This window comes from Sciurus carolinensis, chromosome 3 (assembly GCF_902686445.1).
Source record: "Sciurus carolinensis chromosome 3, mSciCar1.2, whole genome shotgun sequence".
Classification (NCBI taxonomy): Eukaryota; Metazoa; Chordata; class Mammalia; order Rodentia; family Sciuridae; genus Sciurus; species Sciurus carolinensis.
Window position 1 is genome coordinate 74861217 of NC_062215.1, and position 18979 is coordinate 74880195.

The window sequence follows — 18979 nt, forward strand, 5'->3', positions numbered from 1 at the left end:
TCCACTCTATCTTAACTACTAGAATCACATTCTAAAAAAAAAAAAAAGAGCTTTTATTCACATCCTCACATTTAAATAAGGTCAAATGTATAGCTTCAAGTTTCCAGAAAAATAAGTTTTTGATGAATTCCTATTGATTTTTTCCAAACTTAGAATCCTCAAAATTTTTTGTAACTTTGCAGTTATCTTTAGAAACTCTCTATGATGTCATGCAAAGAAAGATTTTGCATTTTCTCCCCTGATAATTTGACTTTCTATTACAGAAAATTGACAAAGCCATTTATTGAGTTGTCATTTAATTTTTTCAGAAATTGTTCATTAAGTGACAAATCCATTTCAAAAAAATAAATTCAACATGTTAGGTGAAATGAGGGAGAGGTGTAGAAAGAAGCATGAGCTGTATGTTAGATCTTCCTGGTCAACTCCTTCTCCCTAGATACATCTCAGAGAGAAGTTGGCATACACTAAACAGGGAAGAATGGTTGATCATCTCTGTCAATCTCCAGAAGTGCTCTTGCATGTGCACATCTAAAGACCAACAATGCAGCTAGATATTTCTATGTGTGAGCAGTGTTGGATAAGTCAGTCTGGTGGAAAGTGTTCCCAGGGTTTGGTCTTCAAGCAGAGCTTGTTGATCAAGCACTGACTGTCCCTTTAAATTTTCTGTTTATTAAGTTGGCTTAAGATGCCCCTCCCATACACACCTTCATAAATTCTCACATTCTTACAGAAGGCACATAGGCACAATCTCTGAAACAAAACATAATATTTCACAGAAACACACACTAGTTGAGAAAGATCAGGGGAGGTCAAAGCATGGAAGAAAAAGGACAAAAAAGATCCACCTCTTTAGATGTAGATGGATGTAGATCACGAATGTTTCACCTATACAGTATTTTCCTTTCTCTCACCTACCCTCAGATTGTCCATAGTCATGGAAAGTAGGCCAGCATCTAGTTCTGTTGATTAGAAAATAGCACTATCATGCTCATGTTTACATGCCTGGTCCTTATCCATCCTTTGTACTTGGTTTCACCATCTGTTATTAGAACTCTCACCCTCTCTTATTGTACCTTGCCATGGAAGAAGGAAGACTGGACAAAACTGTAACTGAACCATTGCAAAATCAAAATAACTTCTGGGGAAAAATTATAGCCTTACTCAACTAACAAGTTGTAAACTTCATACTTTCACCTATATGCACATCTGTGCACAGTCTCATCATACATCTTTCCATGCATCTATCTTCCCTCTGTGGGAGAGATGTCCACAACTACATTTAAAGTCTCCTTAATTTATTGCATGCAAAAAGAGCCTAGCAGATGCTTGATACCCTAAATTACAATCAGATAAGACAGGATGTTAGAGGTCTATGATTCTCTGAGATAGTTTTTAAGCACATCCCTCTTCCCACCCAAAAAGTGCCTATGATGTTCAGAGTTTAGTTCAAAATAACGCCAGCCAAATTCTTAGGACTCCTCTGTTCTAGTAATACTTTTTGGTGAGGACAAAATTTCTGGAAAAAATATCAAAACACTAAATCAAAGAATTATTTTTAAGCAAGTGTAGGATATGAGATGCAGTAGCATAATTCAGTATCTAACATGGCAGCAATGGCTCCCTTTGTTTACAGGCAGTGGGAAAAACACTCTCCCACATGAACAATTGCAATCCATTAGAAATGTGAAACACACTATCCACTCTGCTCACCTTGTTTTATTTGGGCTTTCTCCTTTTATTAGTATCATATAGTCATTGACTATACATTAGTTAACTTTATTTCCAACTAACATTAAGGAAAACAAAACTGGAAGTCCTAGTTAGCAGTCAGGAACTTGTTACCATGTTGTGCTTTTCTTCTTAATATCAATTGCTGTGTTGTGACAATGAACTTGATAAATTTATTAAATATTGTTATTCTTTGAACTTTGACTCCTTAAGGTTTCTGCAAGACCTGGAATCTTTTCATCTAGCTAGAGCCCAGTAGACACCTGGGACTTTAGATGGGCCTAGAGTTGTTTTTTTTTTTTTTTTCTTTAGGTGTCAGCAACTCCCTCAGGCTCTTCCTCTACCTCTCTGGTCTAGTACTAGGACTCTGAGCTAATTGTCTTCAATGATCCTGTTTGGGTAACTATCTTAGTCTATAACCAGTGGAGAAGATAAGATCTCCACTGAGCATTTAGTTATCAAAAACTGCTGACTTATTAGGCTTGCTCTCTATATTGTATATAAACCTCAAAAGAAAGCAAGCTGGTGTCCTCTGGGTATCTTCACCAGGTGTTCCACATGCACCTACTTTTAACAACCATAAGAACCCTTATTGTTTTAGACTGTATATAACTCCTCCCATTTAAAGTTTACACAATGGTTCTCAAACTGAGGTCCCAATGAGTAGCCCCAGAATCACCCCACCTGGGATTTTATTAGAAATGCAAATTTCCATCATGCCCCAGACCTGCAAGGTCAGAAGTTCTGCAGGTGGGGCCCAGCAAGCTGTGTCTTAACAAGCCCTGTGGGACATTTTGATGCATGCTCATTTTTGAGAATCTCTCCTTCACAGATCACATGGGTCAGCATCCTCATTATACTCACTTTTTGAAGGAGGAAAGAGAGCCTCCTAGGGATTTAGTTATCTATTGGAGTCACAGAAACTCTGCTAGACTTCAAAGTTGAGATAATATATAGAAGAAAATAATAACAAAATGAAACACAATTTGTACCATAGTTAAAAACTCAGTGAATAAAGGATAGTTTGAAAGATCTTTTTATCAAACACAATTCAATACATTTATATTTTAAAAACCCAACAAACACTAATGCTTCTACATGTTGAATCTGAAATATTAACTCTGATTTCTCCTAATCCAAGGTGGGTGTCTCCAAAAGCTAACAGGTTTATACATATTGCAAATACAATTATAAGTCAAGTTTCCTGTGAATCACTAAGTACCTTAACAATAAGATTAATTTAATAGCAGTGGATTTAGGAGAATTAATTTTAAGCAGATCATCCTTCTTACTTTGATATCAGCTGCTGGATCCTATCCCATTACAAATGCAACCAGTTTATAGGGGACTACAAACATCTGCTCTCTCCTAGAAAGTATCCATATGAATATTAATCCTGAAGAACGCATGTTGACTCCCTGTCCATGGGATGTGTTTAAATGCCACATGTGAAAATGTATTTTCTCCTTAAAAGGGATAGACCCCTTGTGGGGAAGTTCTCTGAAACCTCTCGGCAAATTCTCACATTAAGAAGGAGAAACAGATGGGTCTCAGTGAGGAAGTTTCTAGGGCTAAGTGTGGAACCAGAGGGCTGGAGGGAAGCATGCTGATGCTGGGGCAAAGACCAGCTGTTGCTTTCCCAGTGCTCATTGGCCAGTTGTTCTCTCTTTCTTCTTTCTGTGGTGCTTTGTCTAGCAATAAGTGCATTTAAGTTCAGCCAAAGAACTAAGGACAGAACCACTGGGGCAACTCAAGGAGAACCCTGGGTTTTGAAGGTCTTTATTTGATTGTCTTAAACTGGATCCATAGGGAAGTCCAGACTTCATTTCCATGCATTTCCTGCTATTCTCACAGAATGGTACATAAACAAAGGAGTCTAAGCAAGGAAGTATAGAAGAATTTATGCAATGGATCTGGAAGAGTCTAGATCTATACTTTCCATGAATGGGAAGAAAATTTTAATATAGAGAGCGTATGTTACATTTTCAAGGTCAGTGAAGCAACTGATAGTGCAACTGGAAGCAGGCCTTAATCAAAAGCCTCCATGTTTCCCTCTGATCCTATTTTCTGTCACATGGTCATAAATTACTTTTGTATCAGTGGACTCCATTAAATGTGAAGCAAGATCCTGGGCATGCTAAGTTCTTAATTGAGCTTTTAATAATGTCCTACTATTAATTAATCTGTCCATTAAAAGCTTAAATGTGTGAAAGAACAAATGGGAGAGTTTTACCAAAACATAGCAAATATATTTGATAGTACATTCCTATATGCAGTCTCTGTTATTTAACAACAAAGTATTAAAACAAAATGACTAACAAATGACACTTCAGACTTGGTTTATATCTAACGAAGACAGTACTGGTAGTATACACTCTGTCAAGTCTCCCTCTTTTGATGTATTTTATATCACTGGTCAGGGAAATCTTGTATCTGAATTTCTTATTTCTTTGTGTTTCAACTGCAATTCCATATCTTCCTGTAAGGTTTGTTATACTATTTTTCTTGCTGTGAATGTTCCTCCCTTCCTACTATTTTATTTTCCTATATTCTTACACTTATTGAATTTTTATTAGGCCTGAAAAGCACTCTGTAACTGCTGCAAAGCCAAAGTAACTTAAACATAGTCCCTGCCCATTAGACTTATCTAAGTCCCTGCCATTCATGTACTCCCAGGCATACCCTGTCCAACAGCTTTGCACATGTGAAATGCCCTCAGCACTATTCACATAAGCAAATGCTGTGTTGAAGTGCTATTTATTTGTCTCATTAATCATTCCATGCATTCGTCGGAGGAAGAGACCACATCTTAAGCCCCTTAGTATGCCCAGCACCTAGAGTGGTGCTTGCCATATAATGAGAGCTTAAAAGATATATGTTGATGGTAATGAGATTCTCGCTCTCAAATTGTTTTCTGAAATTGGTAGGCTTAAAATACTATATCAAGCAGTGATCAATACTCAGGATGTTCTAAGCTAAATTGGCAGAATAAATGTGTATAAATCACAAAGATAGGAGAGCATCTCCCAGAGAATTTGGAAGTCACTCAAGGATGAAATCGGGGAACTGATGACTAAAATGTATAATCCATCCTTTCAATTGACCTCTGTGTGGGAAAATGCTGGATAATGAATGCAAGTCCTCTGTGTTGACAGACTACAGAGAGCTACAGGAGATCAAAGGCCATCATTAGCACAGGTCAGAAGATTCCGTGGTATAGGGCTTGATGGCTCTTGTTTGGGAAAAGCAAATTGAACATTAATAAAATACAGGATATTCAGAGGGAAGTGAGACACTAGTGTAGAGTTGGAAATTAGCTATATAGAGAGCTGTTGAGTATAGGGGACACTAGGTTGGAGGGGAACTACTTTATTGGCAGTAGAGGAATTGTGGCAGAGAAAGGAAGGGATAAACATTTATAGTTCTTAAATGAAGCAAAAAAACATTTTGTAGGAGATTATGGAGACATTTATGTGTTCACATTATATGAAAAACTAACCGGGGCTCCATATGCAAACACTGGATGAAGATGTATTTTTATCTTTATGTTCTCTAGTCTTAATGATCTGTTTTACAAAATCATCAAAAGTCATGTAAGGTCTGAAAACTGCTTCCAGTCCATTTCTAAATAATAATGACTACACCACCACTGGATTTGAACCATTAAGAGAAAAAGTTTGAAATAGCTGGCTAGCATATGCCTTATTAGGGATACATTCTAGGAATCTCTTTGCTGCCCAGGTCTTCCCATGAAGGTCACCAAGTCAGTTTAGTCCAAGGCAGCCTTCAGTTTCCATTTTGGCTTAGATTAGCAGACTATTTCCCCATTGGGCAGAATGTGTTCTGAATCTCAGTTCAGATTGTACCAGTTCCTTTATAAGAGAATATGGGTTGACAATTGTCATATTTTCAACAATGAATGAAATATTATCTAGTAATTTAATTGCTTAGGCTTTATGGACAGAGAACTGGGCTGTAAATTGGCCCAATCACTTTACTACTTATGAGGTATGGGCTGAGTTCTTGACCTCTTGGAACCTCATTTTCTTCTTTAAAATGGAAGCAACTCATTAGGATCACGTGAGAGATAAACTTAACTAATATCCTTCATTATCTTAGCAGAGTATCTACCTATATTGTCAGATGAAGAGTAACTGTCGCAATGAATTCAGAATCCTAGGACACACTCAAAAGAAGCAAAAGAACTGACTATGAACATTTAAGTATTGAATTCCGGAATGCTATCATTTTTTCTATAGGTACCAACCTTGAACAATGCCTTGTTTCAGTCATGGACACAACTCTTCAAGTTCTTTTCCTTCCCTGGTGTCCCATGTCACTATGATCATTGCATCCTTCACAAGTGATTCTCCATGTTATCACACAGGGAAGATCAGAACTGTACTATATTGGAATATGGCCCTGCATCAAGCAGACACTGCTTGAAAGTCACTAATTAAATGGAGACTAGGGAAGACATAAGTGGATATGTCAATAAAACAGAATCAGCTAATATCTTCATAGTCAATTCAGAGAAATTTACCAGCTTGAAACCCTAAAGAGGCTCATCAGATAATATTTACAAAACTCAAATAAACTAAGTTATTCTACAAACATGGGACTAACTTCATCACTGATATTATGAGATTGTACTTAGAAAGAGAAGGCAAATTGCAAGGCAAAAGGGAAATTTAAAAACCCAGGTTTCTCGCAATTTGCTTTAAGTATTTGTTTTGTGTTATGTTTGTGAATACAATGAAGAGAGCAAGTATAAAAATTATCAAAGGTTTTAGATGACATTTGAGTCTGTAAATAGAATTGAGATGAACTTACATTTCAGAAATATTTTATATGTTTTTGATACATATGCAAAAGGAGGCTGGAAAGGTGAATATAATATTTATTATACCTCAGTAAAGACCTGAAGGCTAAGTTGATTGAGAAGGAGATCTGCACATCAATAATAAAAACTTTGTAGTGCAAACTCCTCTTTGGTATTTCCCCTTGTGGTTTCTCATGGTGAAGTTCCTGGGTATAAAAAGGAAGGAGACTGTGATACAGATACAACTTCCGTGTGCAAGAAACATGGTGAAGAGTGACAGTGTCAAGGACTATGAGGATAATGGTTGACTTGAGATGAGTAAACCTCACTTAACATCTACTGGTAGAGTAGGGTCAAAAATCCTTGGATTTTCCTAAAAGTTGCTTTTTCTAGTTATACTAGGAACTTTTTAAATATCTGTGAGTTCCTTCACTGGATGAATGGCATCAATCTGCCATTCAGCCCAAAAGGTTGTGGAATAATGAGCACCAGTAAGTAGTTTTTTGAAAATAAAACACAATGTTTTTGACTCTTTTCATAAGACTTTTGTGTTCCTATATAACATACTTGGCATAGTAGATTTTCTCAGAAACTTTGGGGAAAGTTCATAGGAATGACAATTATAAGTGTCTCTGAAATTTTATAACAGATTGGAAAGAGACAGAGATATGTTGATCCGATATGAGAAAAAAAAAAAAAAAAACCTCCTAGTGGACTTACATAAAACCATGAGAAATGTGGATTATTATAAAATAAGAATCTGTAATTTAAGACCGATGAATATTGGAAAATAAAGTACTAACACACAGGGAGGGGAATGCATTTTCAGAACACCTCCCTTTGTATGTAGGATCCATATAGGAATTCATGAAGAGTTTGGACACTTCTACACAAAGAACTCAGGAAGGCAAAGTTATTCATGGGTATAACAGGGACAGTAAGTGTTTCTTGTTACACATGTTTCAAAGTGAACAGAGACATGAAATGTGAATTTAATTAAGAGGTTTTCTTGTTCCAAATAAGTTTATCCACGTTACCAAATGCAGGATCAAATTGTTTCTCAGAGAGTTAGAATTTAGTATTTGTTTTGCTTTAACATGTCTTCACACCAAGCAGGAAGAGATTTTAGGTCTGGTAATACTCTCAAAATCATTGCTAAGTTTGTCCCTGTGACACCTTCACATTTGATTATTTAGTGAGGCAGGAACTCTGGCTTGTTCATAAATCATGATACATCACTAAACAACTGCGTGTCAGCCTCATTCATGAACATTCCATTTAGTGCCAGATTAGAAACTCTCCAAATTGAATTATTAAGGCATGAAGATTTGTTACCATACATAGGAAAGGTATCTTAAAGATTTCTGTTCTGAAATGAACTTTGTGAAATAAACTAAACTTTTCAAGGGCTGGCAAATTGATGTCCCATTCACAAAATGTGTTATTTTTGTACTACTTGATAAATCAGTTTTAAAAATCATTATAAACTCCATCACATCTGAAACTTTAGGCTCTGCAAAAGATCAAGTGAAAATATGTGTTCAAGAGATTCTGTATCTTCTTGGTACACTGTCCTTAATTAAGTCATTAATTGATATTGATGTTTTTAGGTATTGACTTTTTTTTTTTTCTGAAAAGTTAAACAGAATCATTTAGACAGCTTTACCTAAACCTCTTGTTCGGCTGTTGCTTTTACTTTGCTTATAAGGTTTAGCTTTTGTAAATCCATAGCCCTCTAGGTTGAAAATAAAAATAAAAGGTAAAAAGAAAAAACGAAAAATTGTAATCTCTTTTATGCAACAGCATAATCTGATGGAAGCATCAATGAGCATTAGTCACAAAGCAGATTTTACATATTTTTGTGAGGTGTTTCTAAAACATCCTCAATCTTAATCAGATAGACACTCCTAACCAGTTTCAGACAATTTAAGCGACATTTACAACATATGTAAACCTTGTTACCTGTTAATAGTGTTTCCTTATTTTTTAAAAAAAATATTTTTAGTCGTAGATGGATACAAAAATTTTATTTTATTTGGTTATTTATTTTTTTATGTTGTGCTTAGGATGGAACCCAGTGTGTCACGAATCTTAGGCAAGCGCTGTACCACTAGCCACAACCCCAGCTCTATTTCCTTACTTTTATATTCAACACCATGTGAATTAAACAGTGCAATTTAATATTATCCTTAAAGAGGAGGCCTGACAAGGGTAAAAATTAAGGTGAGAGAGGTTAATATATATATGTATATATAAATTTACACACATATATAAATATATATATGAAAATTTAAAAATTACTAGGGTATAGGAGAAACAAAGTTCAACTGTATTTAAGAATAAATTTTAGTTTTGAATTATGATGCCACCAGTTCTGAGCTTGAGTTAATCTCTGTGACCCCAAGCCTCTTGTTCATGGGGATATGAATAGCAAATCACCAGAATTTATAGAATTAACATTCACACACACATGCACACACACACACACACACACACACACACACCTTAGTGTGCAAACATGGCATGTCATTGGTGTAATGGTTGTTAGTTTTCCTAATATAAGTGGACACCTGTTTTCCAGACACCCGTGACTTATGGTGTTCCTGCCAAGTGGCACTGCTTTTCAGTCTTTAAACTGGAACTAGTGATAATCTCCTTGAATATGCTTCTCCCAGTGTTTGCAGCTGAGGAGCTGGTCCTAAAGCTGCCTGTTTCCTAAGTGCCCTGCAGGCATTGTGAACATCTGTGGGGAGGCTGCAACTGGAATTCTCTGCCTTGCTGCACACAGGGTCTTGTACCTCTCCTGTCCTGCTGCCAAGCACCCTGTACCTATTCAGCAATGTCAAAGCTCTTTGGGGTGTGAAGTAAGGGATGGGATAGTCTTATTCTTCAACTCCCACTCCAATTCTAAGAGCCTTAGTCATCTTGTAGTACTAATAATCATCCCAAAATGAATCCCATATGTCCAGTTTAATCAGGTCCAGGGACTGTATGGAAGCATGAAAGAGAAACTTCTGCCTTTAAGAAGCTGAAATTATTTGGAAACACAAGTAACTAATAGGAACATGGAAGTGGACAAGACCTTGCATCAGCTGTCCCCAGGCCCAGAGAAATTGTCATCCCTTGAAATACATCCTGATCCAGAAGGTAAGCTGAAAGCAGGTCATTTGGTTCTGAAGAAAATGAAGCTTGGGGTTTTAAAAAAATTGAGATAAAATAACTCAAAAACTGCAACTCCATCTGAAAAACAACCGGTTCTGATTGAAAATGCCAGAGAAAATAAATAACCCCACATCTATTTGTCCCTCTAAAGTCAAAACAAAATCTTAAAATTGTTCCTCAAAATTGAAGGTTCATTTCTCAGTTCAAACTAAAAACAAACCAAACAAAGATTTGTAAAGATTTATGGTAACTTCAACACTGAAATTAAAAAAGGGGGGTCTTTAAAAACTATTTTTAAAACTGAAGAAAGCCCATGCTTTCTATGAATATTACAACCTAATATTATTAGTGACAATAAAAAAGATGACTATAGTAATGTTCTCAAGATTCTACTATGACTAATCTTAATTTTTAATTTACTACTGTGTACAATTAAAATCTGAGGTGGTGAGTAGGCAATTTTGGCAAATAACAATGAATCCAAAACAGAAAGCATTTTTTCAAAGAAGTGGAGTTAATAGAGAAATGTGCACATGAAAACAACAGCAATTTAAAACTTTAGCAGTCACTGATCTCAAAGGGAGGCAACTAGGGAGATTCTTGTGTGCATTTAGAAAACAATGGTGATTTTTTTTTTCCTCTGCAAACTCAAAGTAGTATAGACTAACCCACTGTTTTATTCATGAGCAAAAGTTTCTAAAAGCAGGCAAGTTTTCTTTGTGCCTCTCCTCTTTCCTTTCCTCTTACAATCTGCTGACAACCTCATAACAATACTGAGGTCAAGAGTGTGAGGCTGAGAGAAGGGAGAAAAGTTCTACTTTGCAATTTGGAGCAAACACTCCTTCTCTCCTAAGCTAAAGATTGTTTATAATTCTAAAGTATATAATTTAGTTCATATTTCTAATCCTTCCAAGTGGTTTTCAAATCTTGAATACAGACTATTCATTACTGGGATTTAAAGTCAGATAGATCTAAAGAATCTTGTGCCAAAGTTCGCAAATTGGGTAACTTTGACCAACTGACATAGTTGAGTCAATTAGGTTGTTATAATCATTATGGTAGATAAAAAACAAACAACATATAAATAGTAAACTAGTGCAATCTCATTAACAATCAGACATTGTTGGTGTATTTCTCTGTCTTTTAGAGATAAAGGAACTGAGACTCAGGCAGCAGATTACCCAGGTTGCCAGAAATGGAAGAACACAGTACACTCAACAACAGACACCCAGTTTCCCCAGGAACGACTCAGCCATGTTGGAGACACGACTGATTCATGACCTATTTCTGAATGAACACTCAACAGTTTTTAAACCACAACAATCTGGGTGTAGGAAAATGGCAGAAGCACCCAGTGGTTACCATCAGCACTTCTTAGTTTTATTCACTGGGAGAGAAAACAATGCCCTACCCAGATGCTGTCTTCTTGCTTGTACTGTTTCCAGTTGCGTCCTGTGTCACTGAACATCAGGCTATAACTCGTCACCCAGTCAGAGCTTCCGTATCTTCCCTGTGTGGCAACTGCTGTAATCTCCACTCTATTTCCCAAATCCATCTGGAGCCACTGTTGAGCATTAGAATCTGCTGGGGACCAGCCACCAGTTCCTGGAACAGGATCAGAGAGAGACTGTAGTCATGTCTCACATACCTACAACTTTCAACTGTCAAAGATCCATAAAACAGTGTTTAATTAAGATGTCATCACCTCAACATATGCTCTCCCCTTCCCTGTCTCTGTACTTATCCCCCTGCTACTTTTACACAAATTTTCATCCTATAGCTCTTATGGTTTAAGACTCATTTTGAATGTAGTATCTGCCATACTTCTTCTTGTCTTCCCCCAGTCATCATGGCTTCCATCAAATGAATTCCTTAGAGGAATTTGTTCTATTTCTTTCTTAAAACTCTACCCTAACACGAATTAGCCCTGTGTCCTCACTCTCTTACTGGTATTTCTTTCCTTTGTTCTCTCCTTCCTTTCTTTTCTTCAGTCCTTATCCCTCTTCAAATGTGTTCCATCAACCAGGCACAGACCAGATACATGTACCTGGTATACAAAGATAAAGGACACTGACCAAGTCTTTGAGGGGCATCATTAATTCATATAACATTTGTTTATCAAGTAACAGGATCATACTGAGTGGTGCAGGGGAGAGAGAGAGAGGAATTGTGAAAACAAAAATGTGTAATACAATGTGAAAGAAACCATCATGAGAGCTAAATATAAATTATTGTAGGAACCCAGCGCACAGAATGCCTCAGGAGATGATCAGAAAGACCATCAAAACATACTGATAGTGGAGCTAAAACCCGGGGTAAGGAAAGACACATCCAAGAATAAAAGGGAAAATTGGATAAGCATCAACCAGACCAGAGGGAACAGCACACACAAACTTCAGAGATGGGAGAGAGCCTGACAGCCTGGAATTCACATGCATTTCAGTGTGCTTGACACACAGGAGCATTCTAACATCTCTAAAAGGCTTTTGGTCCCCAAATTTCATTATTCTTCACACTTGAACTTTATAGAAGACCAATATTCACTTTCATGTAATTGGAAGACTTGTGATCTTAAGTTTTCTGTTTCCACTTTACATGGGTCAAAAGAAGTCAATATGTACTTCTACTGACTACAGAGTTCCCACTCTGACGCCTGAGGGGGAGCTATTACAGATTGTTTTATACCACAGATAGGGATGACCCCAAACCAACAGGACATTAGGGTAAAATGATCACTAAAATTTTAATTTCGAGGAATCATTTCTAAACTAATTTGTCTTTGAAACTTTGTCATTGGAAATAATTTTAATGATGGTCTGGTCTACTTTCCCTTGATCAACTGGGGGAGGAGTCACTTGAGTCTCTCCTTGGCAATTGAATGATTTTCTGAATCCTGTGCCCACAGTATAGTCTCTTGGTGGGTAGTGATGGATATACAGACACAGGAGAGAGGACATATAGTAGAGCTTATTCTGACCATAAGTCAAATACTAAAAGGTGTGGTTGACTTTCTTCCAGTAAATAACTAGCCCTCAGGAATCTAATTTGATAAAATATATTTTGTTTTTGTTTTTCCCATCGTCCCTGAAAATACTTAAATACTGGAAAAGCAAAATAACCTACTGTAGAATGTGTTTTGTCAAGTGCCTTGGAAGAAATGTACATGGTGGCAGGAATTGCTGATATTCTAATATGTACTTTCCTTCTTTCTTTAGAAATAGGGCTGTATTGGGTGCATGGCTTAAAGTTATTTTTCACTTTCTCATATTAATAGGATTACAACCATGAGGCCAAGTTCTCTCAAATAAAAATGTGAGTGGGAATAAGATGTGGCACTTAGAGGCAGCCTGCTTCTTCGCACTTGCCCTCCCCCTCCACTGTTGGATGCAACTCACAAGGTCCTAGTTGTTTGCAGGATGAAAGGAAAGAAAGAACCTGGATCCCTGTACTGGCACATGGAGGAAAGTTTCAGTGAATTTAGACACACCTGCGCTGACCTACACTATGGATAAGAACTGAACACTTACTGTGTTGAAGTCATTGCACATTGAAATTTATTTGATACTGCAGATTAGCCCCTTTTGATACCCACCTAGTATCCAAAGGAGTAAATATCATTATCCACATTACACAGTTCAAGAAATTTAGAACCAACAAGTTTAGAACACTTGAGGACTAGAATTAAAACACAGGGGAAATTCAACTATTTGGAATCACTCAGCAACCAGAAAAACAAAACAAAACAACACTGGGAGGAAGTATTTGAACCAGTTTCTAAAGTACCAGCTACAAAAGTATATGTTTAGCACCAACTTTGTCTTCCCCAATATGTTTACAAATCCAATCCCCTCCAACTATCCCTAACTTAAAATTGACAGAAAGGAAGATATTTTATATTTCCAAGGAATCCAAAATTATTCTTTCTACTCATTTTGCTGCCAGTTTTAGAAGTTTCTTTAGTTTTGCTGTGCTTTTGTGTACAGGGAGGCAAAGTTGTTTAAACAGCATTATCTTAACAATATTAAAATATTATAGAGAATGAATTTATAAAGTGATTTCTCCTGAGTAGTTAAAATATTCATGATTTTGTACTTTCATGCTTTTGCATGTAATGTTTTCTTCTAGCATGTCTCTTTTAGATAAACTGATAATCTTATTACTCACATGAGATTTATTGCATAAGAAAGATTCATAAAAAGTAAAAATAAAATAATATGTACAGAAATTTGAGACGATGGTAAAAATATGGAACTCTTATCATTTTGAGTGATTGTCATTATTTTCAAATTAAAAATCCTCAAGCTGTAGCTATTTATCTTTTACTTCCTCTTGACTAAAATTGGACTTCTTAGGCATGCTTTAGGATTTTTTATTTATTTGAATAAGAATTTTGTTAAGGATGGAAAAGAGAAAGTGACATAATAATTTTCCCCAGAAAAGCAATAAAGTCACAAAAATTGGACCCAAATCTAAACCAAAACAAAATAAAACAAAAAATAAAGGAAGATTTACTACCAAAAAGATTTGTTCAAATTAATCTAAAGAAAATCACATCTCCTTTTTGCCCGGAGGGGAAAAAGAATCCTTAGCTTATTAATCCTCCTGAAATTAACCAGAGTGGAATAGTTGCTGTTAGCATTCATTAACACATCATGTTAAGAATGTTCTGGACCCAAGAGCTTCAGCTTAAGCGCTTAGGATGAAGGGCTGCTCCCTAGGTGATAATTGCCAAGGACTCTCTCTCTCCTGTTGAAGATGCTCCCTGCATTACAGCTAATAGGAGAAATACCCAGGGTTGCTGTGGTTGCTATGGCAAACATTTTGTTCCTTCCACCAAACAATAACTGTGTTTTCACAAATGACCAGAGTGGCCTGAAGATACTATTTGTAGTTTCTTTAAAGACACACCACATGCATAGTAGCTTCCTGTTTTTGAGTTATTTCTAAATTGGGGTTGAAACACATATACAAAAAAATGTGTATTTGGCTAGTTGAAGATGTTAACAAAGGCAGTGTTGTCTGTAATTGCATTTGAAGTCTCCGTGATTATTAATAAAAACATTCCCAAATATCCTGCATTAAAAGCATGGAATGTAAATTTAAATTTGAAAGAAAAATCATCTTACCTTAGATTTCTATTGCATTCAGAATTTTTCAATAGTTTCTCAAACACGATTAAGGATGACTTGGAGGCTATGTCTTAGTTTACTTCTAGTCCACCCTAAGCTTCATCATCTATGCACTGAACAATTTGACTCTTTGGGGGAGAGTTGGAATAAGATGCTGGAAATAAAGTCAGGAAACCAAGTACAAGAACCAGTTCTGCTCCTGAGGTTACTATATTAGATTAGCTGTTCTCATATCTGTTCAACAGCATAGAGAGAATGGTTGGGAAGTTTTTCTAAGATCATGCAACCAGTAAGTGGACAAGCAGGAAATTCAAACCCTGGAAACTCAATCCAGAACTGAGGCTTTGACTCTGCTAAAAAGTACCTCTTAACAGCAGTAACAGTTCCTTGTCATGCTCATCCACCCTTTCCCTCTTAATAGCAATTCTCACTAGAGTTATAATTCACACTTCATATTGTTTTCCATATCTCTCTGGATTCTTATGGTAGGCAGCAATAATAATTTTAATTTCCTTTTGTAAGTGTCAACTAGAAAGTCCAAGTCATATGACTGGAGAGCACTCCAACCCAATTCTTCTGAATTCTAGTTTCTAAGCTTTTAATAGGGACTAGTTTTACACAAACAGGGAAGACTCTGATGATGAATTCTAAGCAAGTTTTAAAGTAAACTAAGAAACATAAGTCTCCTGACTCCTGACCAATCCACCACTCAGTATTCTATTCCACGTGCTTCTTGCCAAACCTGATTTCCAAACTTCAATGCCATGGTAGGCTCTTGGCAACAGAATAACTTGTAAAAATTGCATAAATTCCTCAGTTTCTACAGTTACTTCCACTTCTAGCTCAGAAGAAGAAATAAGAATTGATTGATGTCACACACTGGAAACAGGCACCAAATGGATTATACACAGGTCTTTTCTAAAAGATATTTCAAAACTACCATTCAAAAAGAGTCCATTTAGCACAAGACCAGATGGAGCTGAAATAGTCCCACACAACATATAGCAATTTCCTACAAAATCTGATTTGAGCAATGACTTGACCTTTTTTTTTCCAATTCCTAAAATAATCCCCATAAGGAACAAGTGTCCCTTTCACATGCTTTTGCGCCCATTTTACAAAATGCCCTATAAACTACAAGCATATTCTCACAAATTAATGAGAAGCCAGCTTGTAGGACCAGTTACATCTTTAGTTATAAAACAGTTGGTGCTCCTGTATACTAAGCTGTGAGATTTCTAAGAAGAAAAGCTACCCAGTAATAGTAATGAATAAAAGCAGGGAGGTTGTCCCACAAATATTTAATATTTTATGGTGTGTGTAAGAGTAATGCCATTTACATATGTGCTCATAGTGTTGGGAGGGCTTCCTGCTTCTCCCTTAGATTGTTTCCAACCATTTGTCACATGATCTTTGTCTGGGCAAGAATCTTAGAGACTGCAAAGCTGTTGACTAGAACATGTAGCATCAGTCTTCTGCTACTGGGCAGGTGCTATGGAATTGGATGCTGCAGCCTGGCACTGGTCAGGGATCCTACACTTCCATTCACATATTAATTTAAAGACTAAGGAGTTTTTAAAGGAAAAGAAAGTTCGATCTTGATCAAATACCCCATGGGATTCAACAAAGATAAAAAATCGTAAGAAAACTGGGGTGACCATATTGAGGTCAGTTGCAGGAAGAACATAGGGGTTCCTAAGAGGAGATACATGTAAGGGAAGGAAAAGTTTGGGTCTGAATCACACCCAGTTATCATTGTTGAGGGTTAGGAGGAGTGGTTTTTTGCATGACTTGGTTTTAAATTCCATGGATGTCAATTATGAGACTAAGATTTGAATGCTTGTAGTGCATTTGGAAAATGACCCCAGAAAACCAGGTGAGAGTGAGAGAGATGAGACATAGAGGAGACAAAGGGCAACCCACGAAACATCATCAAGTTCCCATGCCTGTGGGTAAGCATAGTCCCACCAGTGTAGGATGCGGCAGCTTTTAAACATCCACTCTTGTTGGGTAGTGACTGAGGCCTGCTGGAGAAACAGTGTTGAAAGCACAGAGAAAAAGACCTTGAGCAGAGGGGGGAAGATGGAATCACTGGGGTTGGAAGTGGTTCTGCTAACATGTTCTTGGGGTTCTACCTAGGCCACCCCTAACAGGTGGTTTCAATTCCCAGTTATTGGTGCTGACAACCCAAGTCCTACTTGGTGGCTTGCAACCATTCTCAGACCAATAAAAGGTTCAAAACATCAGTCCTGTAGTTTTAAGGCATGACTGACTTCAGGTTGTAGTCTTTGGTCTAGAACTTCCTTTTGGCATCTGGAAGAAACTAGATTTCCGCAGAGACTACATTCTTGCCAGATATCCCCACCCCTGCTGTTTTCCTCACACCTGTTCTCTGTGGAACAACCTCTACAAATTACTTCAAGAAGACTTTTCATCTCCATTCAGCTTTGAAAGAAAATAGTTCAGTTTTTAAGATGCTGGCTTTGGAATGATGTGGTAAAGTCTGAAGGCTATGGTCACCAGCAGCCTCTGTGACAATGTGTGTACTTGGTTGCTCACCTGTTTGCATCTATAATGAGAAAGCAATAGTGCTCTTGACTTTTTATTTTTTAATCTTTGTGATACTGAAAATTGAATCAAGGGTCCTTGTGCAGGTTGGGCAAGCACTCTAACATTGATCTACACTGCCCTCCAAAAGACTATGTTGTTTTGAAGGATGCTCATGATTCAGGCTATTTGGCAGTGAAGTCCTCCAGAGAGGACCTTCCTTTTGAAGATTGGAGCCACCAAGGTCCTGATGGATCAGGAAAGGACAACTGGGGTTCAGAAGATTTGGAATTTAGTTCCAAGGAAGAATATCTCACAATTATGCCCTCACAGATTTAAGATTGATTCATATATGAATAAAATATCCAGGATTTTTAAAAACTTAGGTGAGAGGGTCAAGTATATAAAAACCAAATATTTTAGAGTTGGTTGTTCAAAATGGTAGACAATATTTAAATTTAAACTAAACAATTTAAATTAAACAAAAATTTGATACCTCAGGCACATCAGCCACATTCCAGTTTTCAATAGCTGTGTGATGAGTAGCTATTCTGTTTGATGGCACAGTTAGTGACTCTTTCTTCACAGAAATTTCTACTGAGCCATGTTGCTCTAGGATTTCTCTCATAAAATGGGTGGAAGCTTAGCTCTACTTTAATTTGTCAAATCAATATACACTCTTAACTGTATCTATCTCCTGCTCAGGCCTAAGGGATTCTTAGTGGATTTTAGTGGCTTATCTATACCTTATTTAATGGATTTACAATTATTGAGTTCCATCCATGAGTAAAATCTTGTAGAAGATTTAACAACAAAGTAAGATAGGCTTCCTGTTTTTAGGCTTATAGAGAAAAAGTCACTCTCAAATATCTTTGAAGGGAAAATGGAGAAGTGGAATTGGAAGTCATTTGAAACTGCAGCGATCAAATTGTTCGAATTGCCACTTAAAGCCTTTCTTTCATGAGCAACATACTTCGTACACAGTTGAGCATAGTACATTTAACTTAGTTTCTTGAAGCAATTGTGTTTGAAAGGCAGGGCCCAGTCTAGTCTAGTGTTTGAGTTAAAAGGGTCACTTCCTTCCTTTTGGAACTATGGGCAAGTTTTTTATTTACTTCTGTGAAAATAATGTGTTGGGTGTCTATCCTACCAAGGATCAAGTAAGATAGTACTCACCAATGTCATCACTATGGATACAAAAAGATTAAGCATAAATGTTTAATTGTATTATACCAAAATCTTCCTTTTGAGTACACTTTTTTTATGCAGAAGAGAAACTCTGTCATTAGTAAAACCCTCCATCAGAAAGTTAATCTTTTGGTTTGAAGATGTGTAATATAATGCATCAAAGTGGGTGCAGGGCAGGGCAGGGGATACAGCTAAAGAGAGAATGGAATGCAAATCAAAGTTGTTCCACTAAAGTCATGTTACAAACAATGCTGTGCAGAGAGGAAAAGGTGAAAGACAAGAAAAAGGGAGAAAATGCATATTGATAGACATGGTATATAAATATTATGGTCTATAAATATAATTATTCCCTTATCCCCTGTGAGATGGTAAGACAGTCATGGTACTTCCATGCCCCTTGATA

The 18979-nt window shown here is 36.8% G+C and overlaps 1 protein-coding gene across 1 annotated transcript in view; it reads right to left on the reverse strand.

Moving 5' to 3' along the window:
• Cntnap5 (contactin associated protein family member 5) overlaps window positions 1–18979 on the reverse strand; it is a 772002-nt gene that overhangs the window by 563088 nt on the left and 189935 nt on the right. Inside the window, exon 3 of the mRNA XM_047547046.1 lies at window positions 11124–11317. Within this exon, the coding sequence (XP_047403002.1) occupies window positions 11124–11317 (194 nt within the window). The remainder of the gene's footprint in view (window positions 1–11123; window positions 11318–18979) is intronic.